The 21,837-nt window shown below is 41.0% G+C and overlaps 1 protein-coding gene and 1 long non-coding RNA gene across 2 annotated transcripts; both read right to left on the bottom strand.

The window, feature by feature from the left end:
* Positions 1 to 14,098: 14,098 nt before the first annotated feature.
* LOC147250075 (uncharacterized) lies at positions 14,099 to 19,137 on the bottom strand. Its single transcript, XR_015119225.1, has 5 exons — positions 19,012 to 19,137; positions 18,856 to 18,932; positions 18,693 to 18,780; positions 18,527 to 18,595; positions 14,099 to 14,458 (listed from the first exon to the last, which is right to left on the bottom strand). It is a non-coding gene; the product is annotated as an uncharacterized LOC147250075 (long non-coding RNA).
* On the bottom strand, positions 16,163 to 16,955 carry LOC147250076 (uncharacterized). Its single transcript, XM_086225080.1, has 2 exons — positions 16,843 to 16,955; positions 16,163 to 16,658 (listed from the first exon to the last, which is right to left on the bottom strand). Exons 1-2 carry the CDS (start codon positions 16,953 to 16,955, stop codon positions 16,163 to 16,165), a joined length of 609 nt encoding a protein of 202 aa, XP_086081206.1.
* Positions 19,138 to 21,837: the final 2,700 nt, after the last annotated feature.

Below are 21,837 nucleotides of genomic sequence, written 5' to 3' on the forward strand. Positions count from 1 at the left end.
CCCCACGTCAACGGCACCTTTTCTCTTCAGAGTCGGAAGCCGTCGAAAGTGTTCGCCCTTTTCCGGAAACCAGTGTAGGATCCCTTGGTGTGGACTTACGTTGAGATAAGGGATTTTAATTAGCAAGATGCTTATTAGATTGCTTATTATTATACTGTATTATTTTTCAAAATGTGTATCAATCTTGGGTAGATATTATTTGAGCAGTTTCAAGGCTATTAATAATTCAGTGTAGCAGACAGCTGGTACAGAGCAGAAGTCAAGATGCTCCCTCACCACAGATCCTCAGAGAGTAGCTCACCACGGTGTTTCTACTGTACCCACAATCAACTCACAGCTTTAACTCAAAAATACCCTATAGCAGTGGTTTTCTCTGGGAACTCCCAATCACCTGACAGGATTGTTATGTTTCCCTTAAAAAACGTTGAAAATGTATTTTAGAATGTAATATCTAGAATGTGATATCAGCTGAGCTCAGCCACAAAAATGCCTACACAAAAAATATAATGCTTTGTGTTGTGGTAAGTGAAGGCAGGCGGAGCCAAAACTACAGCAGACTGAGTGCTTTTTATCATGTCAAAATAAACCCAAACTAAGACCCTGGGTGCAAGCAGATTGACGATGGCGCTAGTAAGGGAGACTATCTGACAAAACACACGCACACACACACACACACACTGTAGAAGTTAAATGCACAACGACACTTGAGATTATGGAGAACAGGTGGTAACAAATGAGGGCAGGAAAAGAGCTGAATAAGTAGAGAGGCAAGGGGAACAGAGAATGTACAGAGTTTGTGGTGGAAGTGGTGGCAGGTGGATGCAAATGCAGATGAAGTAAAAGTCAAGCCCTAAGAAATTTAAGATAAATGATGAATTCATAAAGATTCAGCAACAATGTCACGTTGGAGCATGCTGGCATACTGAGGTATTATCATGCACCAATGTTATGAAGTGTATGCAGATTACGTGCACATTTTTTGAGTCATCCCTTTATCCTACTCCGTTCAAAAGATTCACTTCCACTTTTTCTTGTTCAAATAGTATTCGGTCTCTTAGGTATAATGTTCTTTGTGAGAGTTAACTTAAGAAAAATACATAGAAACTGCATTTATAGTAATTATTTATTCCTCTGCAAATCATCTCTGTAGAGAAACCTCTGGATGTATGCCATATCTTTCAAAATATAATAACACTACATAGTTTGGATAAGTGTAAATAAAAAAAAATTGGGTCAGCCAGTAATTTAGGAGATAGCATCAAACTCTGAATTAAAACCTAAACGTGATTATCTCTTTAAAGCAAACATGTCATACTTCTGTAGTAAGGCTGGCCAATAAATGATGCTGGGTCATTCAAAACTGTTTTTGATATGAAAATGGAGATATTACTGCAATTTAAAACTGTATGAAGTGAAACAACTCATTTTCAGAGCACGACTGGCACAGAGAGGAACAAACATTTTTTTAACGCTTTGATTGCACAAACCGAGTGGACTGCAGGTCTCACCCACCAGATCTGGTGATCTGAGCTTGCGTGGTTACACAAGGCCTGTATCCAGATGCACAGCCAAATTGTGATGGGCAACAAGTCTGCTGGACATCCCATTTGCAAGGAATTTGCCAATCGCTGTCTTCCTCAAAACTTGTGACTTATGACGGCATTGTGTTTATAAAGCTGCACCTTTTAGAGTGTCCTTTAATTCAGACAAGCCCAAGACACACTTGTACAATAACCCTACTGTGATAAGCCACACCTGTCAGGTAGATGGATTTTCTTGCCGAAGGTAAAGTACCGAGTAACATGGATTATAATGATTTTTTTAGCAAAATTTGTAAGAAAAAAACTTTTGCAAACATATCGACCTAAATACCTCATACTTAAATTTATGGAAAATGGTGCCAAAAAAATGTTGAGGTGATATTTTTGTTGAGAATCGGGCTCAACCAACTCAGATTGGTTGACCCCGATAGTAACAGTAAGTGCAGCATTAATACAACGGTATTCTGTGCCATTCTAGAAAATATAGCATTGCCTAGGAAAAATAAAAATGAATAAAAACATGTTGGTTAATCATGCTCAGTGATTAAGATTCATATTTGGTGATGGGGACAATACGGCTTTCTAGCATAACATTATCTTTTGCTGCACAGCTGCCTGAGGCTACAAAGCCATTCATTATCAGCTTGAAACTGAGGTTGCCCTGTTTGCAGGGATAGTAAAGCAGTGTTTGAAGTATAACTGCTGCATGTGAAACCAATGTTAATTATGGGGTGGGAGGGAGTGTGTTTAGGGACTGAAGGAGGCAATGAAGGGTGACCAAAGAGATATCGATAAGAAGGGTTTTAAATTCTCAAAGCTTCTTCATCCAAATTATGTAAATTTCCATGCAATTATGTTTTCTTTAATTGCCTCTAAACATGCTCAGCATCTTACATGAATGGCCTTGGGTTTCAGTGTGGACATTATAGCACATACTGTCGGACTACTACTGGACAGGGAAGGAATGGCAGCAAAATACAACCTTTAATTTCTTGTTATTCCCCATATTTGTCTATTTGCATAAGCACTTTTTCTCATGTAATGTAATTTTTTTCTCCAGTGTTTTTTTTGTTTGTTTTGTCAACACTACCTTGTTTCCTTTGAATATTTGCACCATTTAGCATCATGACTCCCTCTTTTTCTGTACCTTTTACTGCGTGGCTTTCTTTTTGTGCCAGTTTTGTCAGTTAAATTAGTTACGTCTCATTCTGACATTCATGATATTTCACTTCATGCAATTTGGTGAGTTTGTAAGATGTACAATATATACTGCCAGATTTTCGTCCACTGCATACCGCCATGTCTTCAGATCACTGCATGGAACTGAAGACAGTAAGACAATCGTTGTATTTTCATAATCAAATCACAGCTGCCAGTAGAGATTTGAACAGCAAATTCAGACAGATGGTTGTGACAACCACATAGCTGAAGGTGTACTTCTTATAATCAAATGATATATTTGGGAATGGAGGGAAGCCAAAATTAGAAAATAATAGCTTTTGTCCTATTCAGGAGTGTGAAGTGATGCTTCACTCAAAATATATATGTATAAATGTATGGCATATACGACTTGGAATTACTGACTTCCAGATTTACCCGTCTTTCCTGGGAAATAACTCAAATAAGGAGCATGGATACATCTGGTTACGGCAGGTGTATCACTGATATATCATTTTGATGTATGTATATATGTTTACAGAATTATTAGAAAGTATTAGAAACTTTTATACAGCATAAATGGCTTATATATAAGCCATACAAAAATACAAGAGCATCTTGATGGAGATTCTTCAAAAAGGTCCACTTGAATTTAAAGTGATATGATTTTGGTGGGTAAAAATCAGAGGTAAATGCCATTGTGACTGCACAAACCACATTTGTGGCCATGACTCTTCAAAACAACAATAAGTCTAACAGCATGAAATGATGAAATCTTATATCCAAAATATCAAAGGTCAAATTCAACATTGCATCATAATGTTAAAAAAAGTCTAGCAATATTTAGTCTCGGTCGTGCCTGATGTTTTTGTTGTTGTTAACTCCCTTAAAATCACACTACCCATTGTATGGGAGCCTGCACAGACAAGACTGTAAACTAAAACTTGCTGCCAAAGCAAGGCTGTAAATTTAGTCCTTTTCCTTAGTGCAGTTGATTTTTACTCTCCAACACTACAGTGGGTATGTCTAAGTATAGATTCAATTTGTGATAACTCAGCACTACCTTTTCAGTTTGGGTCTATGATTCAGGAGAATTTGGTTTCTCCGTACAAGAGTGTATGAAGCTGAGCTATGTGACGTGTTAACACTTCTGTGATCGCTTATGACAAAGCCCTGGGCTCGATCCCTTGGTGACAATAAAGGCGACTTATACTTCTACTTGTACATCATGCAGTACATGTACACTACATTGTTTTGAAGCTCATTTCAGTAAGCCCAAATTGACACTCATGCATATTAGAAATAGTGGAAGTATTTGCTGAATTATTTTTTTTACAATCAATTTTCATTCAGCAAGGGATTTTCATGAGACTTTGCTCCTTCCACTGCTTCAAAAAACATGTGCATCATAGAAGAATATCAACTGCGCTTGCCCCCTGTCAATGCGTCATCCATCTTTGCTTTGGATGCCAGCCAAGTAACCCACCCTAAAGGAGCAAGAGTCCAGTCTCTTGCTGTCCATCATGATGATGACCTGGTCTTCACCATTTTTTTAAATGTCCAGAACTCCCACAATTACATGAATGACTTCTTCCAGCTTCTGGAATTCGCTCCAACATTTCTCAATTTGTCATCAACCGCTTCAGGTATGAACATAGCAGTCAACACATCCAGCTGTTATCAATCTTCACAGAACTACTGGAACAGCAGTCCCTGTGCCATCAAAATGTGTGCCCTCTTCTCACCTACTGCTGCTGTTTCTCATCTTAAATCAAATCCTCACAAGCATTGTGATAATTAGCATTAAATTCTGCTGTGCTCAGTTGAATTATCAGACAGGCCAATTATGGAGAGGTCTACGTCATCTTCAAAGACAGTCACCCTAGATTATCAAAAACATCTGAAAATGGTGGAGTTTGATATTGCTTTGGGCACAGATTATTAGTGTGTAAGTGTATCCAGATAACAGCGATGGCATGGCGGTGCAGTGGTCAGCACTGTCATCTCACAGCAAGAAGGTTCTGGGTTGGAGCCCGGCTCGGGCACAAGCTATTTCTATGTGGAGTTTGCATGTTCTTCCAGTACTCTGGCTTCCTCACACTTACTAATTGGATACTTGAAAATGGCAGAGTGTGAATGGTTGGTTGTCTATATGTGTTGGTCCTGCAATGGACTAGTGGGATAGGCTCCAGCCCCCCCCCCCCCCCCCCCCCCGTGACCCTTAACAGGATAAGTGAGTAGAAATTGGATGGATGGATCCAGATAGCAGATTCGGAGGGACACATACTTAGCAAACATATTAGACCAGGGAGGGATTTTATTAGCATGATAAATTTCCCAGGAAAGGCAGCATTGTACATCAAAAAATGTAATCAAAGACTGGTCTGTTCTTGATATGGCTGTCATATACAGACACTTCATCAAACCCTCTCCATTGTCATATGCAGGTCTTGTTCCACACACAGTTTTGGCCTCTGTCCAAAATCTGCAACAGAGACATGAATATACAGTAGATTCACTAACTATAACTTTTCACACGTTTGTATTTATTGCAGGGACTGCCATCCCAGATCTGTGTGTCCTCACCACACTCACTATCGGTGCTTTTACACTGGACAGCAATCTGCTAATTTACTCATCTTTTCTGTGGCTCTGTCCGAGGTTTTAGACAGAGTGCAGCAAACTGGGGGTCAGTTTTGGCCTGGCAATATTCCTCCTCCAAGGGTACACTTATTGCCGCCTCCATTGCTATATAAATTCAAGCCGTCAATGTGCCAGCTAAGTGTGAGATGGGTGGAGGTGTCGATGATGACGCAAACTCGCAAACATAATGCTGGCCAGTTCTCTTGCATCAAATACCTCCAAGAATGCTGGCAGCTCGGTTGGCAAATTGCTGTTTTGAAACTTACAGACAGGGCTAAATTATTTTCCGACACATCATCACTTCAGCAAGATGAGCAACTGGGGAGCCGCTGAATTCAGGGAGCTGCTAACCATCACTGCTGAGAGGATCATGGATAACCACCTCACAGGGACTGTGAAGGATGACATGTGGTATGAAAAGATCGTGGAGAAGCTTGGTCTACGTGGCTATTGATGGATGACAGCAAGTTGAAAACTTATGCAAAAAGTACCACCAGGTCTGTGACCACAACAGCAGCAGCGGCAGAGGGAGGTTGGACTGTGTCACGGGGCTGAATATTCTTCTTCTAGCCTATATGTTGTACGTCACTGTTCACGTGCAACTTCGCATGTCACGTCACATATTTACGCCCACACAAGTGGTGGCTTTTTTGAAAAGAGAAATATTACACCCCCATTTCACACAGACAAGACAGTAACACCTCTACCTGGCCACAAATTTGGCGCATTCTGTGGGGAAAACGACCTTATGTGAAAAAGAAGTGCATCAACCTAAACCAGTTGTCAATTATCTATTTACTGGTTTAGTTCAGGGTTTATATGTACTTTTGAAAGTTTACCCAACCCAAAATCTGCTTGTAAAAAAACAAATATAATGGACAAGTTAGTGGCTAAACACATGCCTTAAAGGACATCCATCGATCTTTTGCATTGGCAGCGTTTTTTCATTAAATCTGAGAATTAAAATTTATGAGACTATCCCTTTAGATCAAAGCTATAGATCTAACCAGGCCTGTATCTAGAATTTCAGTAATTGTGATGTCCAAATTCCAGAGGTCACAGTTAAACAAATCAACAGAATTTAAATGTAATCCGTAGAGTTTGTTTTTTCAGTGATCAATTGGATAACCTTGGCTGTTAGGGATTGTGAAACGACAGAAGTCTCTGTCAGTTCAACCTGGATGGGACCATCAATGCTACACCAAAAACAAAGCCATGGCAGTTGTCATCTTAAGAGTTATGTGTATATTTCTTATCATATATTTTATCTATACTAGCTCACAGAATATAAATTATTTCTTGTGTCATATCTCATATTCCTTCTTGCCTCTGGGTTTCCCTTCATCACTTGCAAGTGCTTTACTATTTTTGACATTGAATCAAGCAAGCTGCTGACATTACAGTTCCAGCTGACAGGTAATTGGCCAGAGGGAGACATAAACTGAGTAAAACTCAGCTTCTCAGAGGAGTTAGACAATGACATAAAAAAAAAAAACCCTGAAAGAAAAAAATGACAAACATGCAGGTACGTACACAGGGTTTGTTTGGCCTGTGCTGTACTGTGGTGACCTGACCCGAACTGAATAATTGCTACTCTGTTGGATTTCTGGTGCCCACTCACACCATTAGTGGGTCTAATGTACCTGAGTAGGTGTTTATGGTTCAGTGTTATTCTCACTGCCATGTTTAATATAATTTGAGTGACAGCATGTGAACCAACTCCTCCAACTAAAAAAAACAGATGCTATAATTTGTTATTAATGCAGTCTTCTAGACTCATGTTATCTAAATAGGCTTTAACAATTTACCCACAAAATTATTTGAGGATGAATAGTTTGTAAATGATCTAAAAATTTACCCCCTTATTACTTATTTCATACATTTTATTTTGAAGTGCTAGTCATGTTTACTGGAAGGTAATTTTATGTTTTTTAATCACCAAGAACAAATTGATCACTGTGCCCCAATTTATGCACTCACAGTGTAAATGAATTTAGGCAATGTTGCTTCCCTCCACCTCAAAAGCAACTAATCCCCCTTAGATGTTCTGGAATAAAGTAGAAAGCTCATTGTATGGTAGTGCTGCGACTGAAAAGCCAGACAGGAACTTGTCCATAGGTACTGATAGTTGTGCAAGTGTTTATTGTGTATGCGGGTAAAGAAACCTAAAATGGGCAATAATTGGACACATATAGCATAACAAAAGGCTTACAGAGGGTGGGAAATTAAGCCATTTACTCTTGCTCTATGTGCTGTAACATAACTTAAGTTACTGTCTATGCCACTGATTCTCAAACTATAATACACTAGCTCTCTCAAGTGGTATGCAGAGGTATCATATCAATATCTGTCTTGAATATGACACAAGCCCAAAACATTTAAAAGCAAAGAATACTATCAAAACATAAACACATTCAATCAAAATACATAAACCAAATTGTAAATTATGATGAGTTTTTTGCTTGTGCTAATTTTGCTTCAGATCACTACATGTTCATGTTCATTCATAATGCGCGTGCTGCATGCACACATCATCCATGAGTAAACCAGGTGAAACTGGCTAGTCTACAGCTGTGGCGAGATCATAAGTGATCAAGAGTGTAAGTTTTGAAAACTCTACCAACATGGCCCCTTAGACGATCCATCAGGAAAAGAAGTGCAGACCAGACGGAGAATATTTCAAGCAGCACTGTTGAAACCAAAGTTGACGACAGTGAGCTGAGCACATTAAACAGCAGTGTTGAATTCAGTGTCTTTTGTCTCTGTTAATGTTAGAAACAAATGACACAAGATGGTAAGGATGTGATATAAATTTTCTCCTATTTGGATTCAGTTTGATTGTAAAGGAAGAAGAGCTGAGGCGCCAGTGTGCGGTATGTAGTGTCTGACAACAAACTGAATCTGGATGCGTTAATCAAAGGCAGCAATGTAGTTCAATTAAGCACAGGTTTCCCATCCTGTCATTTCCTTTAACCATTGGAAAATATTATGAGAGCTGTTGTCTAAGCAAGACAAGGCAAGACAGCAGCATGATGGACACTGAGCCTGACTCAAGCTGATGTCAGTCAAAAAGTGTATTCCTGTTGATTTGTTGTTGTTTTTTTAACCTTTTCTGGTATCAACAATAACTTTACCAGGATCCCGAGTCTTTGAGAAAAAAAGGTCCTATTTTACTAAGCTTTCTGGGTTCCTGGTCAAAATTACAGTAAAATCTATCAAGGATATCTGTGCAAAATTTGTGTGAGGATAAGATTAAAATAATAATTGTTTGTTTTCATTCGCTGTGTGTGTGAGAGGTGGCTGCCCATTGGGGTACGGCAGTTGCATGGCAGAGTGCCAGTTTTAGTGCTATACCTTTGCGTTATGTGGCTGACAATGGTCAAACAAATGAATAAATGGAATAAACATGAGGGGGCACGGTGGTGCAGTGGTTAGCACTGTCACCTCACACCAAGAAGGTTCTGGGTTCGAGTCCCAGCTGGAGCACCTGGTCTTTCTGTGTGGAGTCTGCATGTTCTCCCTGTGCCTGCATGGGTTCTCTCTGGTACTCCAGAATCCTCCCACAGTCCAAAGACATCAAGAGGGGACGAGGCTGATTGATACTCTAAATTGACTGTAGGTGTGACTGTGAGTGTGAATGGTTGTCTGTCTCTATGTGTTGGCCCTGCGATGGACTGGTGACCTGTCCAGGGTAAACCCTGCCTCTCACCCGTAGATGCTGGGATAGGCTCCAGCCCCCCCCCCCCCCGACCCTTAATAGGAATAATAATAATGGATGGAATAAATATAAGTTATCTGCGGCTAAAATCTACTACTATGGCTACAGCTACACTACTGCATTTTTAAGTAAGTTTATAATGGTGGCTCTTTGAGAACCAAATTTTTTTTGAGGTAGTACTTGATTTACAAAGTTTCAGAGCCACTGGTCAACGCAATGTAAATTATGGGCCCAACATTTTTAGACCCTTCAGTCTCCTTTTACCCTACTGTGAAAGCATGGTATTAATGGAACTTGTAACAGAAGTGGTATTTTGTCTAGTGTTTGTGTAGCATTGGGTTATGTATTTATTGTGAATGAGTTTGAAGCTATTTTTTGTTGACAGGTGTTATAAATAAATGCACAGCACAATGTTTGGTTGTAGAGGTAGGACAGAAACTTGACAAAATGTACTGAAGGTTGTGTATTTTGCAGCAGATAAAAGCAAAAGTACATAAGTCACAGTAAAGGTGTCGATGTCCCGCCATGAGACACTGATGTAGGGTCTGTGTCAGATGGGGCTTAAACAACGCAGGTTGTATGTATCACAGACTTAGCAGCTGTACCATCAGAAATAACATCAGGATTTGTCAACCTGCTGCCAGATTCACCAATCTGTTTTTTAGAGAGATCTTAAGAAAGATCTTAAGATCTAAAATTAAGAAGTTCTAAAGAGAGTTCTAAAGTGCAATTCCTCTGTATCTTCTTAAGAACAGCCCCACCACTTTCGAATTTCTTTATTTTTTCTACTTACGAACTTCTTAAAATACGTCACGAGTGTATGCTGCATTGCACGCACCGCAACAAACGCTGACGTCAGCATCATCAGTTAACAATGGAGAGGGAGAAAAAGCGGTCTAAAAACTTTTCAAAACAGGAGCTTGAGGTGATGTTGGAGGAAACTAATTCAAGGAAAAAACTACTACTTGGGAAAATTGATAATATGGGAGTAACTGCTGAAAACAAGACGAGGGTGTGGGCCAAAGTGGCTGAGGCGGTCTCAGCGGTGGGAGGGACGCTGTGAGACAGGCAAGGAGTGAAGAAAAAATATGATCTTAGAGGCTTACATTTTCACTGAAGCAATTTAAGACAGGTCTGGGTTGTCTTAAACTTGAGGAAAAAAATCAAGAAAAAACTTAACTTTGATTTCAAGAATACCATTTTTTCGTAAGTATTTTCCTAAGACGAAAGATATGAAGAAAGTTGTGAAAATATTTAAAAACCTTTTTTGTGAATATCACTTTTTCTCTATTTCCTTCTTAAGACTTGATTTAAGAAAAAAGTGACAGTTAAGATGATTCTTTTTTCTTAAGGTTTTGTGAAACCGGCCCCTGGTTTTGATCTGGAGAGCCAGTGTAGTAACTTCACCTCAAGCCTACCAGTCAAAGATCAATGAAAGAAATATATCCATCTATTGTCTTTCGCTTATTCCTACATTAAGGGTCGCGGGGGGGCTGGAGCCTATCCCAGTGTCAGCAGGCGAGAGGTGGGGTTCACCCTGGACAGGTCGCCAGTCCATTGCAGGGCCAACATACAGAGAAGAACAACCATTCACACTCACATTCACACCTACGGTCAATTTATAGTATTCAATCAGCCTCGTCCCCAATTGCATGTTTTTGGACTGTGGGAGGAAGCCGGAGTACCCGGAGAGAACCCACGCAGGCACGGGGAGAACATGCAGACTCCACACAGAAAGATCCCCTGCCCGAGCTGGGACTCGAACCCGGAACCATCTTGCTGGGAGGCGACAGTGCTAACCACTGCACCACTGTGCAGCCCAAAAGAAATACATGTATCTGTCAATACTGTTCACAGGATCTATCTGAAGATTTCTTTTTATCATGTAGTGTGACTCAATTATTTCAATATCAAAAAAATGAGGAAACATCATACATTTTTTTATGACAGACATTACAGTACCATTACCCCTCACTATTATAGCAGCTTAGAGGAAAAGTTTTCCAGAGAAGAAAATAAAAGAACCTTCATGGAAGAAACAACTGTGAGTTTGTCCAGAGGGGCACCGGTGTCCCACCCTGGAGCATGGACAGGGGTAGGGGCCCATTGGCGAGCGCCTGGTGGCTGGGCCCATGGGGTCCAGCCGGGCCCAGCCCGAAATGGTTACATGGACTCATCCCCCCCTGGGCCGACCACCTGCAGGAGGAACTGGAAGGATCCTGTGCTTCGTGGTTTGGGCAGCAGACCAAGGTGGGGGCCTTGGCTGTCTGATCCCCAGACATGGAAGCTGGCTTTTGGGACATGGAATGTAACCTCTCTGGCGGGGAAGGAACCGGAGCTGGTGGAAGAGGTTGAACATTACTGGCTAGATACAGTCGGCCTCACCTCAACACCAGGTTCGGATCCCAAGTCCTTGAGAGGGGTTGGACTCTCTCCTTTGCTAGAGTTGCTCCGGGTGAGTGGCGGAGGGCTGGGGTGGGCTTCTTTTTTTAACATGCCCACACTGTTTACAGTGGGGACGGGAGGCTGCTGACATCAACTGGGGAGATAATTGGACGGTGGAAGGAATACTTTGAAGAACACCTCAGTCCCACCAACACATATTCCATGGAGGAAACAGAGTTGGGGGGGGGGGTGCTGGGGGCGGGGGGGTGGTCATCCAATCTCAGGGGCAGAAGTCGCCGAGGCAGTTAAGCAACTCTGCGGTGGCAGAGCTCCAGGGGTGGATGAGATTGGCCCTGTGTTTCTCAAGGTTCTGGATGTTGTAGGGCTGTCTTGGTTGACATGTCTCTGCAACATTGCATGGACTTCGGGGGCAGAGCCTTTGGAATGGCAGACTGGGGTGGTGGTTTCCATCTTTAAGAGAGGGGACCAGAGTGTGTGTTCCAACTATTGGGGGATCACACTCCTCAGCCCTCCTGGAAAGGTCTACGCCAGGGTACTGGCGAGGAGGGTCAGGGCAGTAGTCGAACCTCAGATCAAGGAGGAGCAATGTGGTTTTCGTTACGGCTGTGGAACCATGGATCAGCTCTTCACCCTCGCAAGGGTGCTGGAAGGGGCATGGGAGTTTGCCCAACAAGTCCACATATGTTTTGTGGATGTGGAGAAAGCTTATGAAAGCTTTGGGTAATGACCGAAAGAAACAAGATCGTAAATACAAGCGGCCAAAATGAGTTTCCTCTGCAGGGTGGCCGGGCTCTGCCTTAGAGATAGGGTGAGGAGGCAGTTGAGGTGGTTCGGGCATCTGGTAAGGATGCCTCTTGGACGCCTCCCTTGGGAGGTTTTCCACGCTTATCCGACAGGGAGGAGACCTTGGGGCAGACCCAGAACACGCTGGAGGGATTATATCTCTCGACTGGCCTGGGAACGCCTTGGGATTCCCAAGCTTAGGGTGAAAGTGGCTGGGAGAGGACAGTCTGGGCTTCCTTGCTTAGGCTGCTGCCCCGTGACCTGGACCAACCGGATAAGCGGAGGAGGATGACGAGACAACTACAATCTTACAAAATACAAATTTAAAATAAATGCTTAATTTGCAAAACATACTGAATTTAAACAAATTACATAAACTGAGGAAAATGTTTCTTTAATCGTAGGTACTTCAAGCTGCACAGAATAAATCGAGCCAGACAAAAAAGGCTCCACATGAATAGCATACTGAATCTGGTCAATTTTTAAAATAACTCACCATGCTCAGGCTCCAGATCCCAAAAATAGATAGGAAAAGACATAATGTGACCATACATTCTACATGCATATGAATGATCATAAACTCATAAACCAAGGAAAAGCTACCAAATTAGCAGAAAACAAGCAGGTTAATGAAAAAATGGGCAGGAAAAATATAAGATAGGTAGCCATCTGGATCAGGAGATTTACTGTTGGGCACGAGATTGTGACACTGTCACATTAAGAGACACATATAAGACATATCCCAGCACAAGATGAAATGCTCAAGGGAATTCTCGTAGTGAGAGAGGTAGGTCTAGATGCTCTGATTGTGTTTGGGTTAATTTAGGTAGGGAGACATTCCTCAGAAATATCTCTGAATCTACAGGGGAGGTAGGGTTGGGGTGTTGAGAGTTCATATTCAGTATGTTTGCTCTGTCCTCAATGCGTTCCATGCATATATTGACAGCCAGCTAAACGCTCCACTCCAAACAAGACTCTGGGTACTGCTTTGCCAGGTTTATTGCTGAAGTAAAGTGTGAAACTAAAGGGAAAATAAACTAATATTAGAATTATGAATATTACATTTCTTCAGATGCATAAATGCTAAACAATTTTACATCTGTGAGCCATATAATGAAAACCCTAGCATGGCTAATAGAAATATAAACCTAAAGGGAAACACACATGAAACACATAACTAATAAACATGTAATATAATGCTTTACCACTTAAGATGTTAGCAGATGACAAGAAATTCACATATAAACACATTCCGACGATGCAACTTGAACGAAGCTGCCAATGTACTTTTTTGTCGCTTTTCCTCTAACTTCCTGGATAAGGTTTTCCTATTCAAGATACACAAAACACTAGCCGCTACACCAACATCAGCCAGTAGATGATGGTAGCACTGTTTTTAACATACTCATTTAGATAAAACACAATGAAATTACATAGATGATCTTTTCTAACTGATATTATGAATTATTATGAACTAAACAGAACAATGTTATTAAGTTCATGTTTTGTTTTTAGGAGTTCTTTCATAATGGATTCACTGGGTGTATGGAAGGCTGGGGGGGTCCAATCTCTTCACCAAGATTCTGCCCTTTTATTTCTTCTTTCTTTATGTAGGAATTAGATTTAGCCTAAGATTTGCCCTTAGATATGCTGCTCTTCGCTTAGAGTGCCAGGGAATCTCCCATGATGCAATGGTTATCAAATCATCAAATCAAATCAAACTTTATTTATAGAGGACCTTTCATACATAAAAGAAATGCAACTCAAAGTGCTTTACATTAAAAGAAATAAAAGCAAATAAACGTCCATGACCCGCCCCCCCACGCCCTCATTCATGCGCGCACATACACACCCTTGAACACACAGCGTACTACACAAATGCATACAACCCCGGGTAAACCCCCACCCCCACCTCTCACTCATCTACCCTTGAGGAATACTGAAATACGGAGTGTGGCTGGGCACTGATAGACCAGATAGATAGATAGATCAGATAGATCACTGAGAACCACCCAAGCCCACGACCACAGGGCACACCGCCACAGAGGCCCGCCCAGCCCAGACAGAAAAGGGCCCAAACCAAGGTTATACAGCCTTGGAGTAGGGCCCACCAACTCTCCAGGCCAGGGGGAACCCGCAGCACAGCACCCCACAAGCAGTCCAGACAAGGCTCTCGGTGTGGAGGGCCCCCATGAGGAGAACACTGGAGCTGAAAAAAAATAAAAAAATAAAAAATATTAAAGGACTGCACGAATACATGTTAATAAAAAGAATAAGAACAATAAAGAAAATTAAAAGACAATGAGATACCTATGTAACCATAAATAAATAATCACAAATTAAAACAATAATCGTAAATTAAAACAAGTTACTCAGTTAAAAGCTAAGTTAAAAAGATATGTTTTGAGTAAAAGAATCAATAGATTCAGCGGCCCTTAAAAGAATCAATAGATTCAGCGGCCCTGAGGCCCTCCGGCAGGGTGTTCCACAGGTGTGGGCCATAATAATGGAGTGAGGCTTCACTGAAGGTTTTTGTTCTGACATTGGGAAAAGCTAAAAGACCAGCACCAGAGGACCTCAGGGTCCTTGAAGGCCGATAGGGTAAAAGCAGGTCAGAAAGATTAGAAGGCCCAAGGCCATTAAGACACTTAAAAAAAAAAAAAAAGAGAACCTTAAAATCGATCCTGAAGTGCACAGTGAGCCAATGCAGCGATTCTAAAACTGGTGTAATGTGCTCCCGCCTTCTGGTCCTCGTCAGCACACGAGCGGCTGAGTTCTGGAGCAGCTGGAGCTGAGTAATGCTCTTTTTAGGGAGACCAGAAACCAGGGCATTGCAGTAATCTAACCTGCTAGAAATAAAAGCATGCATTAGCACCTCTGTGCTGGCCAGAGAGAGAAACGGGTGAACTCTGGCTATATTCTTAAGGTGATAGAAACCTATCTTTGTGATATTTCTGATGTGTGGAATAAAATCAAGCTCAGAGTCGAAAAGGACGCCCAAGTTTTTCACGCACTTTGAAGGCTTAAAATCACTTAGTTTTGGTAAAAGTTTCTCTCTCTTGCCTTCAGGACCAATAACTAAAACCTCTGTTTTGTCCTGGTTGAGCTGTAAGAAGTTCTCTGCCATCCATGATTTTATATCTAAAAAACAGTTTAAGAGGGAATCAACTGGCCCTGTGTCATCAGGAGACATGGCAATGTAAAGCTGTGTGTCATCAGCGTAGCTGTGAAAACTGATCCCATGCCTCCTGATGATGTCCCCAAGGGGAAGCATGTATAAATTAAAAAGTAATGGACCTAAAATTGAACCTTGGGGTACCCCAAATTTCATTTCATGGGTTCTGGAGGAACACGTATCCAAACTTACCAAGAACCGACGATCTGTGAGGTAGGAATAAAACCAGTTAAAAACAGTACTAGAGAGGCCCACCGGGTTTCTGAGTCTTATTAACAAGATGTGGTGATCTACTGTATCAAAGGCAGCGCTTAGATCCAGTAGCACCAGGACTGATAATTTCTGAGAGTCCATGTTACACCTGAGATCATTGACAATCTTCACGAGGGCTGTCTCGGTACTGCGGTTACTCCTAAAACCAGACTGACATTGTTCTAAAATGTTGTTTCTGTTTAAAAAGTAATTTAACTGGATGTGGACCAGTTTTTCTACAATTTTACTTAAAAATGGTCGCTTGGATACAGGTCTGTAGTTATTAAAAGTATCAAGGTCCAAATTGCTCTTCTTCAGAAGTGGCCTCACCACTGCCGTTTTAAAGGCAGCGGGGAAGACCCCTGTCTGGAGAGAGCAATTTGCAATATTTAAAAGTTCAAACTCGAAGAAGCCATAAAATTCTTTTAAAAGTGCTGTGGGAATGGGGTCTAAAATGCAGGTTGTTTGATTAACTCGGGAGAAAACTCAACCGAGTGTTTCTGCATCAACCAGAGCAAAATGCTCCAGTGTCTCCTCAGATAAAAGCGATGGGTCAGGTCTGTTCACAGCAACATTGTTTTGTTCTAAAAGAGTGGATCTGATGCCATCGATTTTTCCCCTGAAGTGGTCTGCAAAGTCCTCACATAGGTCATTGGTTGGTACCATGGAGGATTTCCTAAAATCAATGTTAGTTAAGTGAGCAATTGTGGAGAAAAGACATTTGTGATTATTCTTGTTCTTTGTAATGAGTTGTGAGAAATGAGAAGTTCTTGCTTGTTTTACTGCTTTATTGTGAATTTTGATTTTGTCCTGGAGTATTTCAAAGTGTACTGTGAATTTAGTCTGCCTCCATTTACTTTCTGTACTCCTGCAATTTCTTTTCAGTTGTTTGACTTCACTGTTCATCCATGGGGCTGTGGGTTTGGATGGTACTGTCTTAGTGGAAAGTGGTGCTACTGAGTCAAGGGCTGATCTCAGTTTACTGTTAAAATTATCAACTAAAAGATCGCAGGGTGCAGGTAAAATGTCAGCAGTGCTATTGTGTAGAATTTCAATCAAATTTGCAGCCACTTCAGGAGTCAGATAGCGTCTCCTTACTGTTCTCACTGGGGCCTCCTGTTGGATAAAACTAGTGAGATTAAAAAAACAAGCAAAAATGGTCGGACACAGCCAAGTCGACAACAGAGGACACACCAGTGGAAAGGCCATGTGATATGACCAGGTCCAGGGTGTGTCCTCTGTTGTGAGTAGGCTGTGTGACATGCTGCTTAAAATCCATGCAGTTTAAGATATTTAAAAATTCAGTTGTGGGATCTGAAATGTCATCTATATGTATGTTAAAATCACCAGTTATAAAACTTTATTATAGGTGGAGTGTATAATCGATAAAAGTTCGGAAAATTCACTGATAAGAGGGATGGTGCTTGGGTGGTCTATAAATAGTCATACATAAAATTGAAGGACTACTAAAAACAAAGGCATGGTGTTCAAATGAAGTGTAGCTGTTAAAAGAACTGTCCTTTGTTATAAAAGTGTTAGTGAAAATTGTCGCAGTCCCCCCGCCTCTTCTACCACTCCTGTTAGAAAATAAAAAACTAAAATTTGGTGGGGCAGCCTCAGTGAGAACAGCTGGTGCATCAGTGCTGAGCCATGTTTCAGTTAAAAATAAGCAGTCTAAATTATCTAAAATCAAGTCATTGATGATCAAAGACTTGTTGGACAGAGAGCGAACAGTAAAAAGTGCCATGTTGAGGGTCGCAGGTGGGCAGGTTGATGAGAAGTCCTTGTTGATGGTGTTGACATGGATTATGTTGTGATGGGAGGGGCAGGGAGATGTGATGGGATGGTGGATATGAGGCGGTCTGTTGTTTATGATGATTGGAATGGTTGAAGGTTGTGGAGTGGAGATGGAAGCAGAAGAGGGAATGGACTTGTGGCATCAGTCTGTATGAGAGGGGAGATGTGTTGAGAGGTGAGAGGCTAGTGTGGTGAGTCCTTTGTTGTTGAGGTGGAAGTTGTCTCTCCAGAACAAGTCCGTGTGTTTCCAGAAGGTGTCAAAGTTATTGATAAAACCATACCCACAAGCTGCACAGAAATCTGATAACCACTCATTGACAACTGAAAGCAACAACACATCAGTGATGACAGTGATTGTAAATAGGAATGAGAAAGTACTAGTTATTATTCGTTCAATTAAAAGGCTTCATCATTGTTGCAATTTTTAAAGTTTAGAAATACATAAACTGCTGGAAAAGGAATTTGATACAGAAAGAGATAGTAAGAAAGTTACATTAATGTGAATAATTCAAGTACAAGCTAATGCAGTCTTAAAATTCTTAACAGAATTCTTAACAGTGAATAATTGTGAAGCATGTTTTATGATTACAACTAAATGTTTTTCAAAAGTTTTAGCTTTAATGGTTTCCCAACAAATTTCCTGACAATTGCTCCTAATGATGGCAATCTGAACAGCAAAAGCAAAGGTGACAGACATCATTAATCTACACTCAGTAAACATCCCCCTATTAATTTGAATGAAACACTGTAGAACTAGGTTAAAGTGTCAATATTAGTCATTTTATTACATATTCTGTAACGTTTAAAACAAATGAAACCTGTAGCCATACTGTACCTAACATTGCAACAGCACCAAATCACTACCCTGCATGATTAACAGTGTGTTTTCACAAAAAATACTGGCACAGAAAACCCTGTTCTAGAAGATTTTCAATTTGGGCCTGAAACTGAAATTTTATCAGTGTCACACTGCTTGATGACAACAGCCCAGCAATGACAAGCCAGGTCTCTAATTGAATCCATCCATTCATCCAGCCATCTTCAACCACTTACCCTGTTAAGGGTCACGGGGGTGGGCTGGAGCCTATCCCAGCAGCCTTCGGGCAAGAGGTGGGGTTCACCCTAGACAGGTTGCCAGTCCATCACAGTAATAATAATAATAATATTAATAATTAATCAAATTTATTGAAACTAACTAAAACTAAATCAAAATACATACCAAAGTTAGCCGGGCACAGCAGCTCACCCAGCAGCCACTCAGACAAATTGAGGATGCGAACCCCCCAGGGCACAGCTTTCCCACTCGCCTGAGAAGCATGCACAAGATGCAATCAGCTGGAAGCCGAGCAACAGACAAACAGACAACACGCAGGCAGACGTACCGGAGCAAAAGGTAGCTGGATGCAACAAGGCTCCAGCCGGCCACTCTCGTCTCCACCGGACCAAGCAGTCAAGCACACTGCAAGGAGTGAAGACCATAGATAAACTGCACTTCTGTGCACAGACAAAATAAAAAAAGGAGACCGCACAGCGCTTACCCAGGTAAAGGAGATCTGTGTGCCTCATCGACGGTCACAGATGGCCACACAAAATAGAGAGGAAGCGGCAACGCTGGACAAGGGCCGGCACGACACACTACAGCCACCACAGGAGCAAACAAGGAGTGGAAGAGAGCACGGGGCGTGTTCACACACCTGCTTTAAAGGTGCGTATGGCGCCACCCAGCAATCAGTGGCTGGAGAGATGGGCACAGTGCCAAACAGTGGCAGGGAGGGAAACAACCTCCAGCTACACTCGACTTATCTAGTCTGGTAGCATGCAGCTGCCTGACTGAGTGTATTACTTTAAAGTAAATGGCAAGGGCAGCACGGAAGTGCAGTTGTTAGCTCTGTCGCTTCACAGCAAGATGGTTCCGGGTTTGAGCCCCAGGTCAAGCACAGGGTCTTTCTGTGTGGAGTGCATGTTCTCCCTGTGCCTGTGTGGGTTCTCTCCAGGTACTCCCAGCAGTGGTCTTTTTAGAGGGTTGCTCCACAAATAGGGTACTCCATGATGGTGCTATGCTGCCAATTCCAAGATCAAAAGCACATTTAAAATAATTGGTAAGTGTAACAGGAAACTTTGTATTGATTTGTGCATGTTTGCCGGCTAAATCTACAGTATTTCAGAAGTTAGAGGTAGTAGACAAATAGAGATGTTGTGGTTTAAATCAGGGCAGCACTGATACATTTGACACCTAAGCTTGATTCCGTTGGACTGATCAAAATTATTTTGCAGAATGGGAGTTGCATAGCGAGCATGTCCTTGGTGACAAAATAACTGTCTGCAGTGTTTGTGGGAAGTAGCGTGTGTCTGTGTGTATATGTGTATACATGGGTGTTTGGAGGAAGGCATATCAAAAATAGGTGTACCAGGGCCAACCACAGCTATGTTAACCCACTTCATCCCATGGTGCTTCTGAGGTGGTAAATAGAAAAGATCAGAGGCTGGCTGAACAAGGGTGGATGTACACTAGATACTGCTATAAAATACTTTGAAGCTGCTTTTATCCTCCTTTTATGACTGTGTCCTCTCCACCGAGTCTGAAATCGGCTGTCTGTTACTTGAGTTTTCTAAAATCATATTACTGAGATATTACTTCCTCTGCATTCAGCATTGTCTTTGAAGCTATACTTTGGTTTCTTTTAATCATCTGTGTACAGGGGCAATCTTCTCAACCCTCTCTGCTCCTTAACTGACAGCAGAAAATAAGACTGACCTGGTTAATTTTTAATTACCTCTGTGCTCTGTTGGGCAATGTCCTCATGGCAGGGATTAGATATCCCTGTTCTAGATGAAGAGAAGCAATGAGGAAAGACAAGGACAGGCTACTATTGACTGGGAACAGGATCACCAGTCTCTGGGAAACGACATTTTGTACTTTTTATTGTATCTTTTTGTTTGTAAATGTGGTAACACTCCATAATAAGGTGCCACAATGAATAGCAAACTAACCGTTACTTTACCCTTTGGTAATAGTTGTTAATTATTACTGATGTATCTATTTGGCAAAAGTTTTTTTTTTTCACCATTAATTGAATATTAGTTAATGGCATAATACCTACACGTCACTATCATAGTGAACATAAAATAGTCTATTACCGAATGTTGTATTGATATTTGTTAATAGTTCCCAATATGTCTTTTTGGCACTAGTTAATAGTTTAATCTAATTTAAAGCTTAAATGTATGTTTACAAACTATATGTTAACATACAAGTTAATGGCATCTTATTTTTAAGCAAAACATTAATAAACAGTGCGTCTGTTTATTCCAATATGAGCCACTCTTCATAGGACCCCCTTGCTTAAGCTTAATCAATATTTTAGTAATATATAATTATCAGTATGGCCCCCCCTTATAATAATGTTGCAACAGTAATTATTAACAAATACTTCTTTAAACATTTATTAACATTTATTATTTTACAGTGAGTCTCACACTAGAAATGAATGATTTCAGCACACACTGTTTCCACACTGTAAAATACTTCATCTTTTCAGACAAGCTTTGACTTGCCTTTAGTTTCACATTCAATATTACGAAACCTAGAACACTCTAAAGGTTTGGTTTTCCAGAACTACATTGTTGACACAACAGAGCATGCCATTTAGGATATGTCACATTTACCACACAATATACAAATGAGAAAAGAGGGAAACACAGAAAGACAGAGAGCGGGTTAAAACAGTGTTAGAAAGAGAGATAGACAGCTTAAGAAAGAAAGAAAGAGAGGGAGGGAGAAAAAGAAAGACGGTAAGAAAAAGGCAAGAAAGACAGAGATACAGAGAGAGAGAAAATGTAAGAATGGCAAGGTTTTTTTAAACAAAAATTTTAAACAAAGTATTACACAAACTGGTCAAAAACTACATGCTCTCTTTGAATAAGCCATCAATTGGCATTGACTTTTTAAGTTGTCTATTTCTGTCGGAATCTCAGCATTACTTTTTATGAAGTTTTCGTAGATATTGGCAAAATCTTTCAGTTTTGAATGTTTCGACGTATCAAGGAGCTTTCTGAACTCATCAGGTGACGCTGTTGCCAGCTCTGCAATGCTTGATATGGATCTGACTGTGAGTTTGTTCCTCCCTGTGAACACACAGGCAGTCAACAACTTTAAGCCCCAATTGTACGCCTTCAGGACTGTTTTGTGTCTCCTAATCACTTCAAAAGGACCACGGGCTGAAAAGAGCAAATCAGAAAGAACACATCATGGAGGGTACACAAAAATGTGTGTTCACAACACATTCGGGTTGAAATGTGAAAAAAAAATGCTTATTGAATTATAGTGAGGTATGTGGTAGCATAAAAGACAAGTCTAAACCAAC

This window comes from Aulostomus chinensis, chromosome 14, assembly GCF_037954235.1.
Source record: "Aulostomus chinensis isolate RoL2024-O1b breed Wild chromosome 14, RoL_Achi_v1.0, whole genome shotgun sequence".
Classification (NCBI taxonomy): domain Eukaryota; kingdom Metazoa; phylum Chordata; class Actinopteri; order Syngnathiformes; family Aulostomidae; genus Aulostomus; species Aulostomus chinensis.

Coding starts and splice junctions, on each gene's coding strand:
- LOC147250076 (XM_086225080.1), bottom strand. CDS start 16,955: ATGGATTTTAAGCAGCATGTCACACAGCCTACTCACAACAGAGGACAC. Junction 16,659..16,842: donor TCTGTTGTCGACTTGGCTGT/GTCCGACCATTT, acceptor TAATTTTAACAG/TAAACTGAGATCAGCCCTTG.